At 51.0% G+C, this 21,150-nt stretch overlaps 11 protein-coding genes across 11 annotated transcripts; 2 read left to right on the plus strand and 9 right to left on the minus strand.

Moving 5' to 3' along the window:
• Positions 1 to 791: 791 nt before the first annotated feature.
• On the minus strand, positions 792 to 2,359 carry PC9H_004500 (uncharacterized protein; the record flags this gene model as incomplete). The annotated part of the gene is made up of 11 exons (XM_036774084.1): positions 792 to 886; positions 952 to 1,049; positions 1,106 to 1,130; positions 1,183 to 1,218; positions 1,275 to 1,296; positions 1,345 to 1,372; positions 1,500 to 1,540; positions 1,607 to 1,867; positions 1,917 to 2,073; positions 2,133 to 2,146; positions 2,207 to 2,359. 11 exons carry the CDS (start codon positions 2,357 to 2,359, stop codon positions 792 to 794), a joined length of 930 nt encoding a protein of 309 aa, XP_036632586.1.
• A 628-nt stretch (positions 2,360 to 2,987) lies between these two features.
• On the minus strand, positions 2,988 to 3,511 carry PC9H_004501 (uncharacterized protein; the record flags this gene model as incomplete). Its single annotated transcript, XM_036774085.1, has 3 exons — positions 2,988 to 3,157; positions 3,211 to 3,331; positions 3,389 to 3,511. The coding sequence occupies 3 exons, from the start codon at positions 3,509 to 3,511 to the stop codon at positions 2,988 to 2,990; spliced, it is 414 nt and encodes a 137-aa protein (XP_036632587.1).
• A 234-nt stretch (positions 3,512 to 3,745) lies between these two features.
• On the minus strand, positions 3,746 to 5,017 carry PC9H_004502 (uncharacterized protein; the record flags this gene model as incomplete). The annotated part of the gene is made up of 1 exon (XM_036774086.1): positions 3,746 to 5,017. The coding sequence occupies one exon, from the start codon at positions 5,015 to 5,017 to the stop codon at positions 3,746 to 3,748; it is 1,272 nt and encodes a 423-aa protein (XP_036632588.1).
• A 253-nt stretch (positions 5,018 to 5,270) lies between these two features.
• PC9H_004503 (uncharacterized protein) lies at positions 5,271 to 6,623 on the minus strand (the record flags this gene model as incomplete). The annotated part of the gene is made up of 2 exons (XM_036774087.1): positions 5,271 to 6,358; positions 6,422 to 6,623. The coding sequence occupies 2 exons, from the start codon at positions 6,621 to 6,623 to the stop codon at positions 5,271 to 5,273; spliced, it is 1,290 nt and encodes a 429-aa protein (XP_036632589.1).
• Positions 6,624 to 7,601: 978 nt separating this feature from the next.
• On the minus strand, positions 7,602 to 9,233 carry PC9H_004504 (uncharacterized protein; the record flags this gene model as incomplete). The annotated part of the gene is made up of 3 exons (XM_036774088.1): positions 7,602 to 8,556; positions 8,611 to 8,780; positions 8,898 to 9,233. The coding sequence occupies 3 exons, from the start codon at positions 9,231 to 9,233 to the stop codon at positions 7,602 to 7,604; spliced, it is 1,461 nt and encodes a 486-aa protein (XP_036632590.1).
• Positions 9,234 to 9,415: 182 nt separating this feature from the next.
• On the minus strand, positions 9,416 to 10,623 carry PC9H_004505 (uncharacterized protein; the record flags this gene model as incomplete). The annotated part of the gene is made up of 7 exons (XM_036774089.1): positions 9,416 to 9,697; positions 9,770 to 9,991; positions 10,049 to 10,086; positions 10,142 to 10,172; positions 10,224 to 10,385; positions 10,436 to 10,495; positions 10,558 to 10,623. The coding sequence occupies 7 exons, from the start codon at positions 10,621 to 10,623 to the stop codon at positions 9,416 to 9,418; spliced, it is 861 nt and encodes a 286-aa protein (XP_036632591.1).
• An 824-nt stretch (positions 10,624 to 11,447) lies between these two features.
• On the minus strand, positions 11,448 to 11,879 carry PC9H_004506 (uncharacterized protein; the record flags this gene model as incomplete). Its single annotated transcript, XM_036774090.1, has 2 exons — positions 11,448 to 11,684; positions 11,739 to 11,879. 2 exons carry the CDS (start codon positions 11,877 to 11,879, stop codon positions 11,448 to 11,450), a joined length of 378 nt encoding a protein of 125 aa, XP_036632592.1.
• A 236-nt stretch (positions 11,880 to 12,115) lies between these two features.
• Positions 12,116 to 14,224, minus strand: PC9H_004507 (uncharacterized protein; the record flags this gene model as incomplete). The annotated part of the gene is made up of 5 exons (XM_036774091.1): positions 12,116 to 12,350; positions 12,405 to 12,519; positions 12,582 to 13,210; positions 13,264 to 13,817; positions 13,865 to 14,224. 5 exons carry the CDS (start codon positions 14,222 to 14,224, stop codon positions 12,116 to 12,118), a joined length of 1,893 nt encoding a protein of 630 aa, XP_036632593.1.
• Positions 14,225 to 14,919: 695 nt separating this feature from the next.
• On the plus strand, positions 14,920 to 17,098 carry PC9H_004508 (uncharacterized protein; the record flags this gene model as incomplete). The annotated part of the gene is made up of 5 exons (XM_036774092.1): positions 14,920 to 15,285; positions 15,347 to 15,894; positions 15,951 to 16,582; positions 16,641 to 16,755; positions 16,807 to 17,098. The coding sequence occupies 5 exons, from the start codon at positions 14,920 to 14,922 to the stop codon at positions 17,096 to 17,098; spliced, it is 1,953 nt and encodes a 650-aa protein (XP_036632594.1).
• A 154-nt stretch (positions 17,099 to 17,252) lies between these two features.
• On the minus strand, positions 17,253 to 18,744 carry PC9H_004509 (uncharacterized protein; the record flags this gene model as incomplete). The annotated part of the gene is made up of 11 exons (XM_036774093.1): positions 17,253 to 17,332; positions 17,383 to 17,439; positions 17,490 to 17,577; positions 17,627 to 17,738; positions 17,792 to 17,905; positions 17,957 to 17,990; positions 18,059 to 18,128; positions 18,182 to 18,217; positions 18,266 to 18,311; positions 18,367 to 18,531; positions 18,587 to 18,744. 11 exons carry the CDS (start codon positions 18,742 to 18,744, stop codon positions 17,253 to 17,255), a joined length of 960 nt encoding a protein of 319 aa, XP_036632595.1.
• A 1,090-nt stretch (positions 18,745 to 19,834) lies between these two features.
• Positions 19,835 to 21,102, plus strand: PC9H_004510 (uncharacterized protein; the record flags this gene model as incomplete). Its single annotated transcript, XM_036774094.1, has 3 exons — positions 19,835 to 20,384; positions 20,437 to 20,478; positions 20,618 to 21,102. 3 exons carry the CDS (start codon positions 19,835 to 19,837, stop codon positions 21,100 to 21,102), a joined length of 1,077 nt encoding a protein of 358 aa, XP_036632596.1.
• Between the last annotated feature and the right edge of the window lie 48 nt (positions 21,103 to 21,150).

Genomic DNA, 21,150 nt, shown 5'->3' on the forward strand with positions numbered 1-21,150 from the left:
TGCTTACTCGGACAGCCCCTGTGGTACAGATTGTCCCCGAACCAGAAGACTCCCCTATCTATCCTCCCTTTGACACAATGTCCATTCCTAGATGGTGCCATGGTAGTTAGGCGAGGCGGGGGTGCAATGTCGTATCTTGCATCGTCAATGCCCTCTACGCGCAACCAGCGCAGAGTACTGCCTAGTGTCCTTCCTCAGCAATCGTAGCTGGAAAGTGCCCTTGCCAAACCCACAGGAACCTTTGCAAGGGTCTTCAGGACAAGTTCAAATATCAACTGGCGAATCGACGCTAGATATCTGATTCCACGGACCGTTAATTAAATAAGTGGCTCCCTTTGGTCAATTTACTGATGCGGAAGAGGTGACATGAGTTGCAAAGTCAGAGTCAAGGTAGCTAGCACCTCACTTGAACACTCTCGTCTCGTGTACGCGGGGTTCACGAGTTTGGGTGGCTAACGAGGGTATATTCCCACCGGGGCGAACGATATCCTCGAATCTAACTCGCTTTCGACGAGTCACCACTCAGGTGTTTCAGAGCATGTCCGCATTCTGTTGGTGCGCGTTGTCATGGGGGTAGTTGATGCCGAAGTAATCAGGAAGAGTTTCGTGAATCTAAATGCAAGCTGTCTTGCCTCTTCGCGTCGTGAAGCTTTGTGCGTCGCACCAAAGCGTGGGAACCATGGCAGGGGGCTCAGGAGCCAGGCATTGAAGCATACGAAAGCCGGAAGTACAAAGCGTAACAATTGCTATCGGTACAGTACAAAATAAACGAAGAGTTCAATGGCAATAAGTTACTTTATATCCAATACAGTGCCGCTGCCGTCATCCATATAGTGAAGTTTGACCGGATATCTCATGGGTTTGGAGTGCTGGGCTGAAGCGTTATCTAAGTCGAGGTAAATATCAGAAATACAACGCCTTCAATAGACCTAAGGGTTCAGTATAACTTACATGCAGTGTTATTTGAAGAGTCCATTCGGGTGGAACGAGATGCGACCTTGAAGGACTCAATGCCCGTATCCCCGCGTATCGTACGTCTCGTATTCAACCTACAGTAAAAAAGGGATTAACTGGGAGGCTTCAGACAGATAAAACAGTTGCGTACGAGGCAAAAAATGAGTTGGCGTAAACTGGGGAGATCATATAAGGGACAGACGGATAGATAAGCTCCGAAGCACGCACTTCTTGCCAGACATATGTAGACCCCAAGGTATATCACTGTGTAACGATTATTCATGACGTACAGAATGAGGATAGGCGAGGACCACACGTACGATGATAAGGGAGGACAAGATTCTGAGAACAGGGTGAGTGCGGTGTCAGGGAGTCGGGTTAGGAACATACCAAGATTGCAGCCACGACGGCGACGATACTTTGATCATAAGTAAGCGCGCATAAGTCAAAGAGTATGTGGCAATAATGTTATTACCTAGTCATGAAACCAGTCGCTACACTCGGAATCAGACCTTATCCATGGATAGGTGCACCGCAGCACTCACTGAGAGTTATCGTGATAATTCTGTCCACTACGTTCTTTGACCTAGTGATAGGATTAGTGACCGAGATTATCAAAACGAACGAGTACACTCGTCTAGCGGATATATACGTACTGCTGGAGAAACGTCCTCCGCTGTTTGAAGAGACTACGGCACATGATCAAAGCAATGAAGATATCGACAACCGCCGAAATGATCAAGCTGCTAATGGACAGCCATCTCCAGTGAAGGGTATACTCCACCAGCCCTCGCTTCAGCGCGACGGTGAAGATGATTAGGGTAGCGACGAAGGTGTACAGTATGAGCGCCCAGCAGATGACCGCTGGCCAGCGCAATTTGGTGAATTTGGTGACGCGATCGACGAAGTAGAGCTGGTAGTGCGAGTAGGTAAAGGAGTTTATTGCTGAATTAGGGGCTCACCTGTACAGCGCAACCTGACCAATTACTAGCTAGGATAGTTGCAAGGATTTGGTACGGAGGATCCAAGAACATGAGTAACGGGTTCTCTCGATACGGCGTGATAGCAGCCGAATACAGCAGATGCGCCGCGAAGACCATCCCAGAGAGCTCTAGTAACCTAGCGGCCAGGATCAGTCATTGCATCGAACATAGCCAAGACTGTAGAAACTAACGCACCATACTAAAGCCGACTAGGATGAATCTTCAGCATTGTTACTTGCGGAGGATATTCGGGGAGAGCGGTTGCTTACGAAGAGCTTCAAAGGCAAGGGGTCGCGTTTATACGTGACATAGTAGAAAAATGCTTGCAGAGTTGCGACGCCAAACAGAAAGCTGGAGATCAGGACGCCAACCTGGACAGCTGCCATACTCGAAACCAAGGAGAACAGTGTGGAGGCCGACATGCCGTGTACAATAAAAATACAGAAGTAGACTCGATCGGAGGCTGGAAGAATGAAGGCTCTATACACTCGGCGACGGAGCGAGACGAAGGCCGGCGAGGTGGGGTGGAATGATGTTGAGATCGAGAATCGACATAGGAGTATCGCGGTGACTTTATGTCATACATCTCGCTCAGGCTGGTCCTGAGGGTTCTGGGTTTCCCGAAATCAGGAGGACATGTTCCTACCTTTCTGATGAAACGATTGCACCACTGGCATCAATACATCAAGTCGACGTTGACTGGCCGACTCAGCCACCGAATCCTGGATATCCCAATCCATGGTACGAAGGAGCAAAGCAGTGCCGGTACGATATCGATAATTCCGAAATCGAGGTCAATCGGATTGGTGGTGTCACAGGAACCGCCATGTGCGGAGGGCCCTAGAGAACCCTACATGATGCTTCTCAGCATAATGAAAGGGTTCGCATGTCCTGAGACATTATGATCGTATCCGCGCAATGAAATGATGTAGCGCCGACTACCGTTGGGGGGAGCGTGCTTCAACCAATGCATGGTGTCGCGCTGATTGATATGGTTGTCCGAGGTCCAAAGCTGGTCCAATATTGCGACAGTCAAACTGATCAAGATATCTATTCAGCCTTACTTTTTGCGCGGAACACCGGGTCCGTAAAGTACATGGCGAGCGAGAATGCAGTATGGTTGAGTGCACTCATAAGCTGAGTCGCGCTTCCTATCCCCCAAGCCTGAGGCATGACGCAAGTGAGCAGATTAAGAGTAGCCCAAGTGAGATTCATCGCGACTACCTCAACACTTAAGCGTACATTCAATTCTAATGCGAAGTTGGGTACTCACAAATAGGAACCCTGGCGTTGGGACTGCATCTCGATGCCACGATATGCCCGACGCCGACTGCTGCAACCATACACGCGATTGCCTGGTTGAATCCTGGTGCAACCTCTGCATTCGACAAGTGCTGTATGTGATTCAGCATGAGATAATCCATCAACTATACATTGTATATGGTACAAACCAAGCCAGTAAACGACGCGACGGCACGAGTTGGAACGGAGTTGTATATGAAGGCGGGCTTGACCACGAGGATGAGGGCAGTTAGGATGTCAGCGAGCCCTTTAACTGCAATTACTTTAGACATCGTCCTAGAATGAGGTTGGGAGGTTTCGCAGCGTTTAGTCAGCGCAGTGTGGCGCGGTGCACGAGCGCTCACTGGAATCGGCGAGGCAAGATTACCTCCATGGTTGATGAAAACTCCCCTCTTAATAATGGGAAAAGCCGATCGTCCCAGAAGAGACAGATAATATATATTGCTTCAAACCGGTATAGATTGTTGATAAATAGATCGTTAATAAATGGGGTGCATGTCATATATCTATCGGGCCGTATTAGCCAGGAAAGCACCCATCGCTGGATTTGCTTTTCGTTGTCCAACATTGAGTCCACTGCTAGGGAAGCTGGCACGGATGTCCTCAGACTGGTGCTCCAGTCGTAGATGATCTGGTTCCAGACCATCGTATCGAAGCCCGGGAGATGCAAGCGCAATCTCTGGATGGCTGTAAGGGAAATGAGGCGAAGCTGGGGAGCGGATCGACGGGGTCTGGGAATCGGAGGTCGTAGATGACTTAGATTTCTTGGATCGTTTCTGGCGAGGGACACCATCACTACTGGACGGGGTGAGGTCGATGCTGTTATGGTCTTGCGGGCGAAGGTGAAGTTGAGGACGAGGGTGAGGCATTGGAGGTTGATTAATCGGTTGGTATATATGATGGCTCACATCTGAGCGCGAAGCAGACGTCCGGGATCGGGAGTCAGAGCCGCTCAGTGAACCTCCTACAGCTTTGCGGGTATATACACCTCCGTCCAAATCTGCGGTTTCATCACCGTCATCGTGGTCGGGGTGGGATGGACTGAGACGCGGAGCGTGGGTGCTGCCGACGAAGGGCCCGAAGCCGTCTGACGCTGAATCTGGCAATGATGGGCTGGTGGGGGGACGCGAGTGGAAATAGTCCGCCCCGCTGCCTTGAAATCCTTCGAAATCACCATCACCACCCGCAGCAAGCGCCATAGCGGCACGTTTGAGCTCCCTTTTCTCTCTTCTCCGTCGTCTACGCTCTTCCTTCTGCCGCCTCTCCTCTGCCTCAGCGGCTTCCGCAGCAAGCGCCCGTTCTCGCAGCACTTCTGGAGAGATCGAGTCAATGAGAGTAGGAGACAGTTGTGGCGCGTCGGAATCAAGAGTCGAAGACGAGCCTGACGTCCCCCGCGAGCCCAATCGTGATGGCCGTATGATACCATCTATCCCCTCTTCTCCATCATCTTCAGGTAGCTGGATGGGTGGTTTCCTCTTGCCGAATAGGTTCCACCCAAACAGAGTGATATTTCTTGTCGGATGAGTCTTCGCTTTCCTCCTTCTCTGAGGTCGCCCTGGGTTTGAGTGCAAAGAAAGGGTCTCAGCATCGTCGCCCGAGTCGACAAGGAGGCCTTCGAGTTCGTCAGATCTGATACTCCGAACTATGTGGTTATGGGTTTGATTGTCTCCATTGGACGACGTCTCGTTGGAACGAGGCGACTGTCTGGCGTGGAAGCATGCCAGACACGATCCGAAGGCTGCGTACGCAGTGTCTGACCAGGAGAAATGGTCGTCCATCCGTGAGGGTGCTGGAAGAGAACGAACCAAGAAAAGCTTTCCAGGAGGTCGTGGTTACCGGCTACCCCACATGCATGCGGAATCAGTCGACTTGCGCGTGATAACAGGAAATTAGCACGTGCGAGTTCCCCTGTCAAGCCCCTTGTAGGTCGATCGGGCTTCACTCAAGCTTCAAGCAACCTTCGTCTCATGTCTTAATGGATATAATGTAGAGTAATACAGTAGGTACTTTTTTAAGGAGACATAAACTGTCTCAGTAATATGAGTCAGAGTGGGCGAGGATCAAACGCCATGCTCTCTGTCCGTATCCTTGTTTCGACAACGCCTCGTCAACGCTCCCCATAATTCCGAAGTTCACCCTAGACCATTGTCCTATTAATGATACTTGCTCCAAGCGCGGGGCGTCCAACACTGATATCATCATAAAATGTCGGTAGATGTGATCTGCCAGACTCCTTCCATCCAGTCGCCTACGGAAGTGTCGGTTCGCTGTACTACCACTGCCAGAGGAAAGGTGGATGCGAATGCGCTGCAGGGAGGCATGCGATGTGACACTAGTCTTCATGTGCGTGTCCATTGGCTGGGTGATGTCGACGTGGTAGTTAAGCTCTTGCAAGTTCGGGCATTCGTAGAGGATGTGCGAAATATAGTCCTTTTCCATAAAGGCGGGATGGTGCATCAATTCGAGCGATAGGATACGGGAGCCGATGATATGGAGGACGCTAAATTGCCCGGCCAACGCAGAAGGGTCGAGTACCAAGTGTGTTAGCTTGGGTAGGTGCCACTGACGGACGAACGACAGAAGCTGGGGATGTATGGATTCGAGTCGAAGCACGGAAAGTTGGGGAAGCGACACCCGATCCGTCGATAGCATGCGTACTCCCGATGGCTTAGACACGTAATTCCCCAGCGAAAGATAGCGCAGCTCAGGGGAATGGTGGAGAACGTCCGTCAGAAAACCTAAGCTCTCTCCCGGAGTGCGTCCCGATGGAAACCACCAATCGATGCGTCTGAGGGAATACAGCATGGGGAAATCGTTCTCCAAGCCCCGACAGCGCGAAAGCGGATCCCCCCCGCCCGGGCTGAATTTCCTGACCAGTGTTTGGGCTCTGGGACATGATCGCAGGATTTCTACGAGAACGCTAGGCCGGAATGGGTCGAAGTCACCCAACGAGGAGCACAGCTCGACCCGTTTTACCCAGCGGCCTTTGCCGCATCCGGATGAAGAGTAATAGGTAGGTGAATTAAGTGCGCGCTTCAGCGCGTTGGTACCCCGCCGAACGTGCAGATCCTCAAAGAGGAATTCCGCGACAAGCAAATTCCAATATTTGCATACCGTTGCTAGACACATAAATCAACGTCGATTCACGTGTACACTATCATCACATTGAGTGGCATACGTACATATTGAACGTTTGGTGAACAGGGAAACCTCGTGTTCGAACCAATTTCTTTCCTCCCACAAAACGGCGTCGAATGGTCTGTATCCATAATCCGAGATCTCAGCGAGAATTGGGGAGGCGGTTGCGTAGCGAAATATCTCCAGCCATAACTCCGGCTCGAGGTTGGGGACGTGTCTTCTCCTGCGGGAACTCGTAGCCACCATTGTATGAAGGGGAACTCGGAGGGTCGAGGAATTGTGGGGAGGCACGGCACTTGGGATCCGGGGTATATATATACAAGGACTGGTTTAATATTACGTGCACTTCGTCCCCAACAACGCGAGACCTGGCACCATCGTCCCTACCCCGGCATAATTTTTACTGTCGCAGCGTTCAAGCTCACGGATCTTCTCCAAGAATGAAAGAACACCAAAAAGGCATCAAACTATCCAAAAACAGAAGGTTCGTCCGAATGCTTGGCAGAGAAGCAATCATGCGGGGCAGTCCACTGGTCCATGCAGCATCCACCCTTGGGCAAATGGGTAACAGCCCTTCTGGATGTTCCCCAGTCGGCAGAGAGGCAGGGTCGAGGAGGGTCCGTGACCGAAGGCTAATTTTTTAAAACGCTGGCAAGGTGCAGAGAACGGTGTGTTAACTCAACCTTACCTGGGGCGCTTCTCCGGATCTTGGTTATAATGGAAACCACTTGACCGTACGGAGCATACGTGATGAATGTGTCGGGAAGGGCGGTCAACTTGGCACGTTCATTACAAGTAGCCGACGGCGCTGAATTAGTGGCCGACGAAGTCGAGGGTAAGTAAATTGTCTGTTTGTGAGGTCGGCTCAATTACTCGATGTCATGCCCAAACGATTGCGCTTGTGGCGCCAGCGGCGCATGTGTATACTATTATGAAGGTGTCGCCATCGGAGCCATCGGGAACGCAATCCAAGAGCACAAGGTTGGCGATGGAAACGTAGCAAACAAACTCATGCAGCACCGTCATATAGAGAAGGTAAAGAAACGCGGAATCACTATATTAGTAGCTTATTCTCGTCGAGTGTGCGTACTTGGCTACGGCGTGTATCAATTTCAGGGCCTCGGCTGCACAGTCAACCTTTCTCAATATCAATTATACTGGAGCCGAAGCACGTTCAGAGGTAACTCACTTGCTGGATCGTGACCTTTAGCTCCTCGAGTGAGCTCACTGGAAGCACTTCTCGAAATCACCATTGCCGTCGTTCCTGGCAAAAGCTTGACTGCCTACAAAAGCATCCAACCCGCACGTCTCTCCACCTCCGCAGAAGTCCAAAGGCTGAACTGCATCATTCACCAAGATCCTAACAAACTCTTCGCCGCTCTTGCCGCACGCGAGCTTCTCCACCACCATCCTAGCTCCAAAAGGCACCAGCCGAGAAGCTACCCACGTTCTAGAGGGGCGACCATCCATCTCCAGAGGATCCAGCGAACGTTGCTGCTTGAAAAGACCCATGGCTGCGTATATCGCGATCATCTGGTTGTCGTGAGAGAAATCCGCATAAATAGCACGATCCAGAGGGAACGTGGCTGCATCCCCGTCCAGCGTCGTGTTCGTCTGCGTATGATCGACCACCGGTGTGCGTTTCAGCCGCGCTATGAGCTCGTTGATATACCCAACGCCTTGCACAGGGCCCAGCTCCTGGCCGTAGCCCGTGTTGTAGAACTTGTCGAGGTCGCCGGAATACTCAAACCCTCGAAAGTCCTCCGTGTCGAATATCTCGCAAAATGGACTCTCGCGGCCATTGCCAGCAGCTGTATCAAAAGGGCACAGTGAAATGAGGTTGAAAGTGTCTGTGTCGGTCAGGTTCGCCCCCTGAGCCGCCCTGTTCAAACGCGCGGTGACAGCGGGGTAGAACGTATCCAGCCACTGCATCGTTTGCACGTCAGAACTCCCAGCAGAGGGACACATGGAATCGTCGAGTGTGTCGTTCCCTTCTTCCGAAAGAATCACAGACAGCTTCGGAGAGTAAACGTGATGGCTGGCGAGCGAAAAGCCTGCCGTCCAGTTCGTCGCTGAAAGGACGACTCGTTCAGAGCCAGAGGCACGGACGAATGGGAGCTGGCCGGGTTTCACCAGGTGCGCGTATCGCTTGAACGCGGCTTTGCCTGCCGAGAATGACCTGATTGGAGTATTGAAACGTTAATGAATATGAGATCGTGTATTGGAAACATACTCAGCGGCACCGAATGGTACCAAGTCCTCTGTCCCAAGATTATACGTATAGTTTCTAAGGAATGACAGACGGGGATCTGCGAACGCGGATGCTGCCTGCAGCTTCGCGACGGCAGTTTGAATTCGCCTGCCCGCACTAGTCGTAGGAAAACGAGCACCATGTCTTTGCAACTAGTTTTTTTGCATTTGGCTGAGCTAGTTCGAAACGTTACAGTAGATCACTCACAATGTTGACCTTCCATCCAATCATTATTATTTATCATGCTATTATCTCTCGGATGCACGCACCTGTGTTATATGACAAGCACTCGGAGGCGTCCTGTACTCTTCAACAGCGAACCACGGCGAGTACTGCGCCCACAACCGCCGTGTGTCAATAGAACTTGTTGCGGCTTCCTTCCCCTGGCCAGATAGAGCCACCGCACAAGTAAATCCAAGCCAAACTATCGCAAAAAGAGTGGCTAGCATGATCTTCTGGGTCTTGGAGTCTCTTGCAACGTCCTTGAATAGAAGAGGTTGCGATATCGAAGCGTCCGCGTAACCGTGGAAATCCGAGACCAAGCCATGGGTCGCTTCTATCTCCCATCGTGGCTCGAGTACACCATGTCGAGCAGCCGCCACCATGTGGTCGTCTTCAGTTCAGCAGTTACCTTGCTTGAAAAGCAAGGGCTAAGTTACACTTCCAAATAAGGCTCGAGACAGTAACGTCAACCTTCCTTATGCTCTCACATCCGTGTTCGCAAAACGGTTGTAAATCCAAATTACATATTCGTCAATACACGTATGGATTCACAGTTCATCAAGATCTAATACGGCATACGTACACGTTGATGCGATCTATATCCAGTCCGCGGCACACTGTACAGGGAAGGTAAAGCAAGAAGTTTGGACATAATCACTTGCATTCTCGGCCGCTTGGAATGGTCGACCTCCCAGCAACTCTCTGCGAGTTCCCATATATCATTTACAGCCAGCCGCTTCAAGGGTCGAGGAGGGCGAAATGTGGCAGGCGTGTACTTCTCCAGAAGAGACCGAAGTTCCCCCAAATGATCCCAGAGCCCATGAAATGGATCTGCATTGGTCATGATCTATGAAATGTGATTCCAGTTCGTGAAAACTCATTTGTGAAAACTTATTATGGGAGGATACAGGACACGTACCTGGTACACCACACGTCCAAATGCGTAGACATCGGTGGCAGACGTCTCTGGTGGCCGAGCTTGACCGTCGGTGAATCCAAACCAAAGAACTGGGTCAGCCCACCGGCAATCCTCATCGTATGTTTCCAGAATTTCGGAAGACCCAACGCGCCGATACAGGATAGGCATGAGGCCAAAGTTAGTGAGTATGGCTTCCCCATCCTCAGTAACGAATATGTTCCACTGGAGGAGTACATAGTTCAGTTTATATCAATAGTGAAAGTTCTTGAGTGTACGTACGCCTGTCAGTCCCCCGTGAACAATATCAATGGAGTGTACTATCGAAGCGGGGCTCAATGACAATCACTACAGCGGAACGTTTGTTTCACGAACGATGCAATAAGCCACTGGCAATCTGCCGAAGCTACAGGCAAAGTAGTTACTTTCCTGCTATACAATCGAGGTGATAACGTACGAGAGTGAGCTTCTGAGAGACGGAAACAGATGTCTGTAAGTGTGCGCGGAGATTGTGGCCGGGCACCCATGGCATCACGATGCTTGGCAAGCCGTCATACATTGTGGTACCAGCGTAGGACAGTAAGTTATAGTGTCCTACTTCGCCGATGTCACGCATTTCCTACGCGAAGTGAGCGTCGAGGTGTTCCATGGATGGATGGTATGACATACCTGTAGAACCGCGTCTTTGTCTGATACCAACAAAGGCAACCTAAACATCTTGAGAGCGACCTTAAAAGTATTTCATCAACCAACTAAGGTATTCATTCAGATGCAAAAGGCCGCTAACTCACTGCCCTGCCACCCTCACCAGGAGCCGTCCAGAATTCCATCTTCAAGCCGTGTGATATGTTGACCATGTTGTCTGGATGAATGTCAGTTAGATGGGGAAGTGGATGGGGGAGCGGGCGGAATGTTCCATCCGGATCCTGAAGATATTCAACGACGGCTTCTAGCGTAGGTCGATGCGATGGACCCCGTTGCCAACAAGCACATAGTAACCTCCAGCGTGCTTCTGTGACAATCGGATCCTGAGGCCGCCGAGGATGCACACCTCGCGACAACTCAATGAGCACTTGGCCGTCCGTTTTCATATAGTGATACGGTACTTCTCCAGTTAGCGTCTAAGTCTACGATAAGAGGGCAGATAGATACAGTGAGGGTAGAGAAAGCTGCTTGCCTGAAGTATTATGCTGCCAAGTGAGTAAATGTCACTGTGCGTAGTGGGCAATGTCCTGACGTCGTCATCGCCTACTTGATACAGCTCTGGCGCAGCAAATCGGACGTTCCCACTAATGGACGAAGTGAAGGTGGAGACACCTTGCAGATCCGAGATAATAGTCGATAGGCCGAAGTCACTTAGACATGCATCTCCGTCACCACTGATGAGAACATTGCACTGGCATAAATCAGCGAGCGGAATAAGAGAAAAAGGATGGTGGCATACACCTGTCAGATCTCCGTGCACCACTGAGCGGGAGTGTACTGCCAAAAAGCGTTGGCAACCGTTCATCAACAATGGAAACGCGCTCACAATAGGCTAGCCCAGAGCAGACTTGACGCAGCTCCAAGTCTCGCGTCAACAAATAGATAGTGACCCAAATCAATAGAACTTACAATCTTGTATCGACCTTCAACATCAAGCGACTCGCCATCGCCGCTGAGATAATTGCTCAGATTTCCTTTATCCATCCACGGACAGACCATAGATGGATAGGGCCCAAAATCCAAAACAATACCATAAAGCGGTAACACTTGAGGGTGCTGCAGCTCCAGCCAGACCGCAAGTTCCCGCCGCAGTCTCTAACACATTAGATCCATCGCTGACTCTAGTGAAGCAAACAGTGTCTTTTCGGACCTTCTTGGGTTTGCCCTCGTTATTGAATCCGCTCCCAAGTGAGCGAAGGACTTTGACAGCGACCTAGTAGTCAAAGTGAAACAATGAGTACGTTGACGCCACAAACCAGCGACCTACGTTTTGTGCAATTGACGGATATGCCTCGTTATTTAGCGTGCACATCCATATGTCCGCAAAGCCACCGTGTGCCGCAGGATATGCACCTTGCTTCGTAACATACGCTGTAAGATCGGGGATTGTGGAGAGAGAGAGTTCCATCGATGTATTTTTGTCGCAGCCTGGAATAGTTCAATAGTAACAGAGCAAGCGCCTGATGCCATGCTCGTTGTGTGCGGCGAGCTTCGTGATGCTTAACTTAGGCTATTCCCAGATAGGCTCTATGATATCGTAAAACAGGGGGCTACATGAAAGCGAGGTAACGAGTATTTGGCGCGCTCTGATGCATGAACACTGCTTCACTGAGTTGTGTAGGTACATTGGTCTGTTACTGGCTACTAGTCAAAGAGATGGGGGGCATCTAACTTCAGGTGGTCTAACAACATGTCCTCGTTCGACTCCACAGGCGTAGAGAAAAATAATGTACCTCTTGTCACCTTTCGCGTGGTCCACTCTTCGTTATTGCCCCAAATTTGGATGAACTTCTTATACTGCTCGCTTTCAATCCCATATACCAGAACCAAAATCTCCTTGACCGCACGCCAAGCACTATCGAGGGCACCAACGACCCATCTAATGACAGAAGGTTATCATATTGTAAAGCCAGGAGAGGTAACGAGAACATACGCGTGTCGAACGCTCAGCGCCTCTCCAGCAAAGTGGAAACGGCCGTTTGGTGTAGGGATAGTCAGATATTTATACACCTCAGAGAACATGCCTGGTCCAAAGAACGCGAAAGCACCTAGAGTCAATCAAGATTTGAGTATATAAGTAATCGTTGATAGTGATGAAAAGAAAGCTTACCCATTGTCAAAGGGTCGTGGCTCCAGTCCCAAGGATACATCTCAAGGAACTCTCCATCGAAGAAGCTAATATCGAGGTTGTGTACGACGGCGAGATCGCGAAGAACGAGTTCCTTGAGTTGGTCGTTGTACGTGTCTTTCCCCGTACCAATGAGGGCGCCGAGGCGCTCAGCATCGTTCGTCCAGCAATAGCTTGCGATCAGGACGGTGCTTGGGGTGTCTGGGAGGCCGTATGACGGATAGACGATGGTGCGAACGGGTCTGTCAGTGGTTGACTGCCCACCAACAATGTCCAGCGGGTTGCCGTCTTTGTCTTTAGCCGTCGACCACCATGCCGTTTTGAACTTAATGCCAATCTTGATAGACGGACCGTATGTCAATTGGCGTAGAGCGTTGGATTGGCGACGAGTGAGGCGACACTGCGAGAGGTCGAGGGCGCGTAAGCATGGAAGTGGTAGAGTCGAAATGACATGTGGATAGGTTTTGGCGTTGGGCTGGCCATTAACGTAGACATGCATTTCGTTGTCCCCCGCAGCGACCCTAGTTACTCGCGAGTTGAAAGCAATTGAGCCGGAGGGGCGGGTCTTCAAATAATCTTCCATAAGTGTTGCGAGAGTTTGAGAACCGCCACTAGATAAATGACATGAGGGTCGATCTACTCAAGTTGGGGGATCATAGCTTACTCGATCAACTTCCAGGGGCCTGGAAGACCGAAGGCCATGTCTTCGAGCACCGTCTCCGCTAGTGACCGATCATACCAGCCTGTCGACTTGTCGAAAGTCTCACACCAGTTGACGACCGCAGTAGACGGGCTATGGGGCGGAAGGCCCAAATTAGGGCTTGGGATGTATTTGGTGGACATGTACGCCCGCGTCGAATAGGCATCAAATTCCATCAGCTGATCCCAGCCCTTGGTGCTTCCCGTATCGAGGTCTCGTACAAGCTCGTTAGAAAAGGGAGTGATGACATCCTGCATGATATCTTCGACGCCGGCTTTTAGGTAGTCGTGACCGACACCCAGATCAGACCACAGAAAGTCGTCACCCGAGGGTTTAGAGTTTCGGCGTTTACGGACATCGTTGTAGTATAGAAGGTTGTTGCCTTTGGTGTCTTTGAAATGATAATCCTTGAGTTTGCTGGCAAGCTGGAAGTCGCCAGTATTTAGGGGTCCGTATCGGAAGAGATGGAATAGACGAGTCATAATGACTGTATCCGGGAAACGCATTGCTCCCACATCCTGTAACAGAATAAAAAATTGAAAGACTCGGAAAAGAGATCACGTACATAGTAGTCATATTTGTCCCCTTCGCTACCGTCTTCTTTTTTGAATCTGTGGGTGTAAAGGCGGCCACCGGTACGTTCAGAGGCCTCAATGATCTCGTACTTGATGTCGAGGGAGTCCAGGATCAATGCAGCGTACAAACCACCGACACCGGCGCCGAGGATTCCAACCTTCAAGTCTTCCCGAGTTGCGTCTGAAGAGACCTTGGAAGCCGGAAGAGGAGAACCGTCGCGAGGAAGCGCAATCAAGCGATGCTTGATGTCGTGGATCTGCTTCTTGCGAGCTTTGATATGTTCGTTGATCAAGTTCCTGCCATAATGGGCGAAGATGTCGTAGGTGGATTGGTATGTTTCAGTAGCCATGGGCTCAAATGTTGGATCGACGACGACTGTAGTTGCTTGGTACCACTCAGCTTGTATTATATACGTCGGCCTGGTGCTCGATATAGTCAAGACTTTCTAGACGTTCCGGCGATATCCAAGTTGCTGAACCAAAGCAAGGTACATTTACATTGCGAGTGACAGGAACTCCATGCTCCGCATACAACTTGACACGCTTGAAGAACTCCTCCGAAGTTGTGACAATGAAATCAATACGTTAGTTGCGCCCGTTGATAAGCGAATCAGATTATCTCCTCATCGGCCTTGGTTCTAGGAACAAAGAGAGATCATGGGTTTCTTCATTGCGGCAAATGCAGAACGGACTCCACGCGGCATATGACATTGTGTCCGCCGCAGACGTACACTCTGGGTATTTCGCCCTGATGCTCGTGTTAGGAAGCGAACAGAAATGGAGATTTACTAGGAGACTAGCGAAGGAATTCCAGCGGTTTCCACTTCGAAGCGATCCAAGGGGGACAGAACACATTGAAGCATCGCATTGGTGGTTCCATCAAATATATTGATCTTGGAAGTGCGAAGGCGAGAAGCCGGTCCTTCGATGTTTCCTTGATAAGCCAAAAGATACTCCACATGACACGAACATACTCACAAGTTGAGAAGCATAAGTAGACAGCCCGAAATACGTTTTGTTTTCAATCTCAACACCTATTAGCAACATGGGAACTCGAGACGCCTACGCTTACTATGGCCGACGCTTGATGCGCAAGGCTCTCCACGCAACTGGAGGGCACGAAGGTGTGCAAGAAACGCTGGAAGGGGAGATGTCAGTGTCCAACGCGTTGGACATGCTCTTCGAGAGTGGTCATCTTCCCACCTCCAAGGTTTCCGAAGGCGGCAAAGACCCCGAATTCGTGGTGGGGATCCTTGGGGCCGGGATTGGGGGCTTGTACGCGGCCTTGATACTCGACTCCCTCAAGATCAAGTATGAGATAATCGAAGCTACCGGCCGAAGCGGAGGTCGCCTGTACACCCATAAGTTCAAGAAGCAAGATGGGTCCCCCGGAGACGAATATGATTACTACGTGCGTGTCCATTTGTTCGCATATTTGAATGTGGTCATTGATGTAAGCCTTGGCTTGACAGGATGTCGGGGCGATGCGGTTTCCTGATAACGAAGTCATGAGACGGCTGTTCCATCTCTTCAACTACGAACCTCTCAACACCGGCGATTTCCAGCTTCACGCGAAATTGCGTGATTACCATTTCGAGGACCTGAAAAACAACAACCTCTTGTACTTCAATGACACCCGGCGTAAGCGAGGAGGAACGGGCGGTGATGACTTCAAGTGGTCCGATCTTGGTGTCGGGGAGGAATACCTCAAAGTAGGGGTGACCGAAATTATGAATGACGCGTTCGGACCTTTTGTAGACGCACTCAAGAGGGACATGGTCGATGGCGGATCCGATGGGTGGGACTTGTTGATGGAAGTCGACGCCTATTCGACTCGCGCATATCTCAGTACCAAGTACATCCCCAGCCCCAACTTGGGAATCCCGCGCGAGCCTCTTGCTACATCGATAGTGAACTGGTGCGAGACATTCAGCAACTCGACATCCTCGTTTGATCGCGCGTGGGCAGAGAGCATCCTCGAGGAACTATGCTTCAACGCCCCACAGTGGAAGTTAATTGAGTAAGTTCGCGTGGCAATTGTCGAAAATACGAGGTACTGACCATTGTCTCTGTTAGTGGCGGCGCGGAGGGTTTGGCAGACCTCTTAGTCAAATATCTGGAAACTCGTGGTAATGGTTGTATTGCCTTGAATTCCAGGGTCACCGGCGTCGCGCTTAATGCGGACCATTCGCTTGTCGAAGTTTCCATAGAGGGACAGCCGCCGAAAAGCTACCCGCACGTCATCTCTACTCTTCCACTCCCATGCCTCCGCACCATCGACCTCTCGCAGTGCAAGCTGACACATCGCCAAACCAATGCTTTGCGCCAGCTAACATACGGGCCTTCCATCAAGGTCGGCATCAAGTTCAGGACGGCGTGGTGGTCGACGATGAAGGATAAAGACGGCAGACCTCTGGACATCGTTGGCGGGCAGTCGGCAACCGATCGGCCTTCGCGCACGATTGTATATCCGTCGCAAGGGCTCCCAAAGACTCCAAGCACAGTCCTTATTGCTAGCTATTGTTGGACCAGTGATGCCGAGCGACTTGGGGCGCTCATCGACACTCGTGCAGAGGGATACGACAATCAACTGAAGGAGTTGGTGCTTCGGGACCTTGCCGTCGTGCACAACCTCGACATCAGTGTCCTCGAAGGCGAGTTCGAAAATATGCATGCCTGGGATTGGAGTCAAAGCCGTTGGACGATGGGTAAGTCCATTTCCTTTCATATTGGACCTGATGCACAATGGTTGACGACAAAGAATAGGTGCGTTTGCGTTTTACGGCCCTGGGATGTTTTCGGAGGCCTATGATTCTTTGACGGTGCCCGCCGGCCAAGGTCGTTTGCACTTTGCTGGTGAGGCGCTCAGTGTTCGCCACGCGTGAGTATGACAAACAGGTTCCAATTGACATCCTAATAACTTGCACATTAGATGGGTGGTCGGGGCGCTCGATAGCGCATGGCGAGCTGTAAAAGAGGCCATTGTTCTGACCTTTGGCGACCGAAGTCCCCAATACAAGGAATTCCACCGCGTCTGGGGCTACAACGAAGAGTGGGTTGAGAAAGACGCTGAGATCGAACCACTGCAATCTGCAGTGTTTGGCACTGTTAAGGGTACAGACGAAGAAGGCACTATCAGCCCCCACGTCGCGTCGCCCAAGAAGGACCTGCTCTTGCAGCATCTTGCACGCGACGCGAGGAAGCTTTTCGTATCGGAACATTGATAACATGTACATGTAACCCGCCGGAAACAGTGACGGGAGGAAATACAAGATTGCTTTTATGGACTGCTGTACAGTTTGGGTAATAGTCGGCGTGCGGGGTATGTCAACTGAACAGAGCGAATAATAGAAGAAATATATAGGTTTGACCTGAAAGCTACTGCGTTCCGAATACTCTGATCCCTCCAAGAGTGAAGAAGGCCTCGTTGAACGCATTAGGATTGTTTTCGACGAAATCTTGGGGTTTGTTAGTCGCGTCGCTAACGAATGCGTAGAAGACCACCAACCATTACAGGTGGACGGGCAGCCCGAGAAAGGGTATACCGCACCCGCGAAATCGCCGCCTAAGCGATTCAGTCAGGATCGTAATGCAGCAACAGCGTACGGTACTCACAGAATGTGAGATTGACCACGATGAAATGTTCATCAAAGTGCTCCTCAAGGTTGCATTGGGTGTTGGGGAAGAACGCCCATGGTGTTCCCTACGAACAAGATAAGTGGTCGTCCCAGACAAGGACAAAGAAAGCTAACCCAGCCATCAGTGTTCACAGTGATACCCGAGTTGCGTACATCGTTAGGAACGAGGTCGCTGTTCGACCAGAACCACACTTTGATGAAAGCCGGCGTTCTTTCGATGGCATACCTGATAGGCGGCAAGGGTTATGACTGGCTCTGATAAGATATAGAACGACTGACCATCCCCCACCGTTGGCATTGAATTCTGGGCCGTAGCCGCGAGGATCTGTGACTCTAGTTCCGCAACCTGAGTTGCTATTGGCGAAGATGTTGCAGTCAAACGTGGCATCTTCCCTGTGGCCGAAGTTCAATAGATAAACCGTGAGATGACAGCGTTTGACATACCCAAGCTCGACGCGATTCGCAGGCATCGTGCAGCCTAGACCGGCACGTTAGGGCTTCGTTTTATTGATTGGCTAGACATATATAGCCTGATTCCATACGCACCGGGGCTAGTGTGCAAGGATACGACATTGGGGCCTTGATCGTTTACACCTTCTAAGATGTCGATCTCGCCCTGTGAGAAGGAATTAGGCGGTCGTGGAAGTAAGGAGCGGATAATTAACAAACCCCATCGGGCCATGTGTTCTTCGTTACTTCCCAAACCTAAAAAACGTCGGTACGGAAGTCTTCTACGAAGGGGTCGCTACGTACCGCAGGCCATGTACCGCAGCCTTGAGGCATATGCTTGATGTTGAACCTGGACAAACCATGAGCTGCTTGGCCTTGTCGTGCCTCGACGATCAAGTACTTACACCGCGACATGGGTAGTGAAGACTTTGTTGGACCTGATCCTAAAGGAGTTACGGCCAGGTCCGCCAGGAGTCAGGACGGTCGTATGGTCGGAACGCAGAATGAGATCTTCGCCGTCCACAGTTGCGAGGCCGAGGGAGCGCGAAGTGGCTTGATCGAGGTAATTTCTAAAGTGTTCTCATGAATGAGCAGGGCAACACGATGCTCTGCGCTAAAGCTTACACTCGTCCGTTGGTAGGATCGGGGATATTCTCCCAGGTGAATTCGCTGAAGAAGGCCGAACCCGTCCAGCTGTCGGTCAAGCCGTACGTCGCAGCCAAGGTCGGGCGGACATAGAAATAAGCGAACAAGGCGAGCGAAGCGAATATGTTCTTCATCATTGGTCGGATGCGGGGGAGAGTTGTGCAAGTCCGAGACCCTGCTAGCTGAGTATCTTCGACGAGCTCTTAAATATCTCGACATACTTTGATTAATGAATTACGAGCCTTCCTTGCGCCGCATGAAGCGATTGAAAAAAAGGAACCATCCTTGCTTCCCGAATGTCAAGCGCATGGTATTGATATCCATGTCGTGATAGATCGCAACCGAACGAACAAACGGCGGCGGCGCCCCCCGCCGCGCGGGAACTCTAACTGAAAGCAGCAAGGGCATCAGCACTGACGTCTACCTCTGGGGCCAAGACGATAAGCGCACTGACCTCGAACAAGCTCCTGAAGCTTCATCGTTCAGAGCGACGGGTGTAGGCCCCAGAAAGCGGCATCACATCTATTTTGATGTAAGCTGACAGTGCCATCGCGTCCAGACTTCAAGGGGCACTCGGGGCTTCTGCTGTGCCTCTTCGCCTTCTACATGGCTTCCATGCGCTCGCAGCCGTGACATGAGACGATTCCCATCGTGCCGCGCCCAACCACAGAGCTCGACGAAGCAGCAGAAGTGATGCATATCTAAAGCTTGAAGTTTTTCAACTACGTGGGTTGCGGGGATTGGCTCTGGGTGAACATGTTTCCTAGGTAAATTAGTATCAGGGGGATCACGGCAGGTACTGCTGTAGGCTGTAGCTTCGACTTCAGATGTGAGCTGAGCCCGCATATTTCTGCATCGCTAAAGGCATCTGCAAGTAAGAGCCCCGCGTATGTTGCCCTGACTTTAAACATGATGGTGAATGTTCCCCCGAATTACAACCCTCATTTTCGTCAACTCTCGTTCCATCAGCGCACAATACCAATGCTTTCTGAACAGGAGTTGACCATGGCAGCCTCAGCTATAATACATCGGTGTCATGCAGCGGAGCTACGACAATTCGACGGTCAGAACCTTGAGTCGAGGATTTTTGGGAGGTGTAGGATGCCGAGACATGCCGGGAGGTACATACCGGACGCCTCTAAGTCTAAGATTCCCACGCATAGTCAAACCCAAAGCACTGCTCCGGCCATTACATAAGTCATCCTCCTCACCCCTCCGATATTCAATATGCCTAGGGATTACAGACGACGACATTCTAATGGCGAATCATTCTCAGAATCCGAATCATTTGCCGAATCGATAGACCATGATGACAGCATCATCCTTTCCGGACTTGTACGAACGGGGGAAGCGTCTCGTTTGCGACGTCGGGGAGCGATGCGGCTGGACCATGCACCTCACCTACACCGGCCTGCAAGTCCTCCAGTGATCGTGGTAGATACCAGCCCTGTGCTTGGTTCATTTCCAGATCACGACCGTGAGCCACTCGGAGCAGGCGCAGTACACAGGAGACGGCCTCCCCGAGAGAGGCCATCATCGAGGACTAGCACGGACATGTACCGGTACTCAGTATTCTGTGGGGGATTCGACGATGCGTCAATAGAGGATGTTACCCCTTTCAAGGTCACCGCGTTACCGGTCTCTTCGTCAGATCGAGCTGGCAAGAGACAGTCGAGACGATTGAACGGCTGTGGGGCGCTTCTCCACGTACATGGCAGTCCAAAGCCCGAGCTCGGAGTTTGGCAGGCAAAGGGTGCAGCCACCGACGCTGTTGTGGGTATGGAAGCACAGTATTTTGACAGGCCAGCGCTAGCAAAGTACGTGCGTAGTAGTTGTGGTTGCATCCGTGAAGGGGTTGGATGTGCTGCCTGGTAAGTCCTATCTCTTTATTTGATTATTGAAATTGACCTCATTGGGTCTGACGATGCAGCGGAAATCCACTGGGTACACGGCATAGACCATGCAAAAGCGCAGCAAGTAGCATCCTTTGTTCATCATATGGTCGCTTAGAAGGTCCGAGAATTTGGCGCTCATCGACTCATTTATCGTACATCTACACCTTTTTCTCCGATGCCGTCTCATCCTTCCCTGAATACACATTCCCCCAGCGTTCCAAACTACGGTCCTCGTCGCCACACGTTGACGTGGGATCCACCGCCACGCTTACCCCAAACGACAACGAGGGCGCTACGATATTCGATAGATTCCTCACCGCATCACCTCAATCGTACTCGGATCTTGAGGACCTACCTCGAGAAGAGCGGGAAACTAGAGATGAGTTCTGGCGTGATACGATTGGTGGATATCGGTTAGTCGACGATGATGTCAATTCCGACGGACTTTCTCCGTCAATACAATCCCGCCAGACCACAATACTCCCCGGAATGTACATGGCACCTGCAAATTTCGACCCAGATGGCGAATTTCTTTCCGTGGATCGCTTGTCAGATCCTGGATCGCCTGACAAGGTCTTCGAGCCTGCACTACTGCCCTAGGACCTTCTTTATGTCTAACTTCGTGCGTGGCCTGTCTTTGCATCACGA

This window comes from Pleurotus ostreatus, assembly GCF_014466165.1.
Source record: "Pleurotus ostreatus strain PC9 chromosome Unknown scaffold_3, whole genome shotgun sequence".
In the NCBI taxonomy this organism is placed as follows: domain Eukaryota; kingdom Fungi; phylum Basidiomycota; class Agaricomycetes; order Agaricales; family Pleurotaceae; genus Pleurotus; species Pleurotus ostreatus.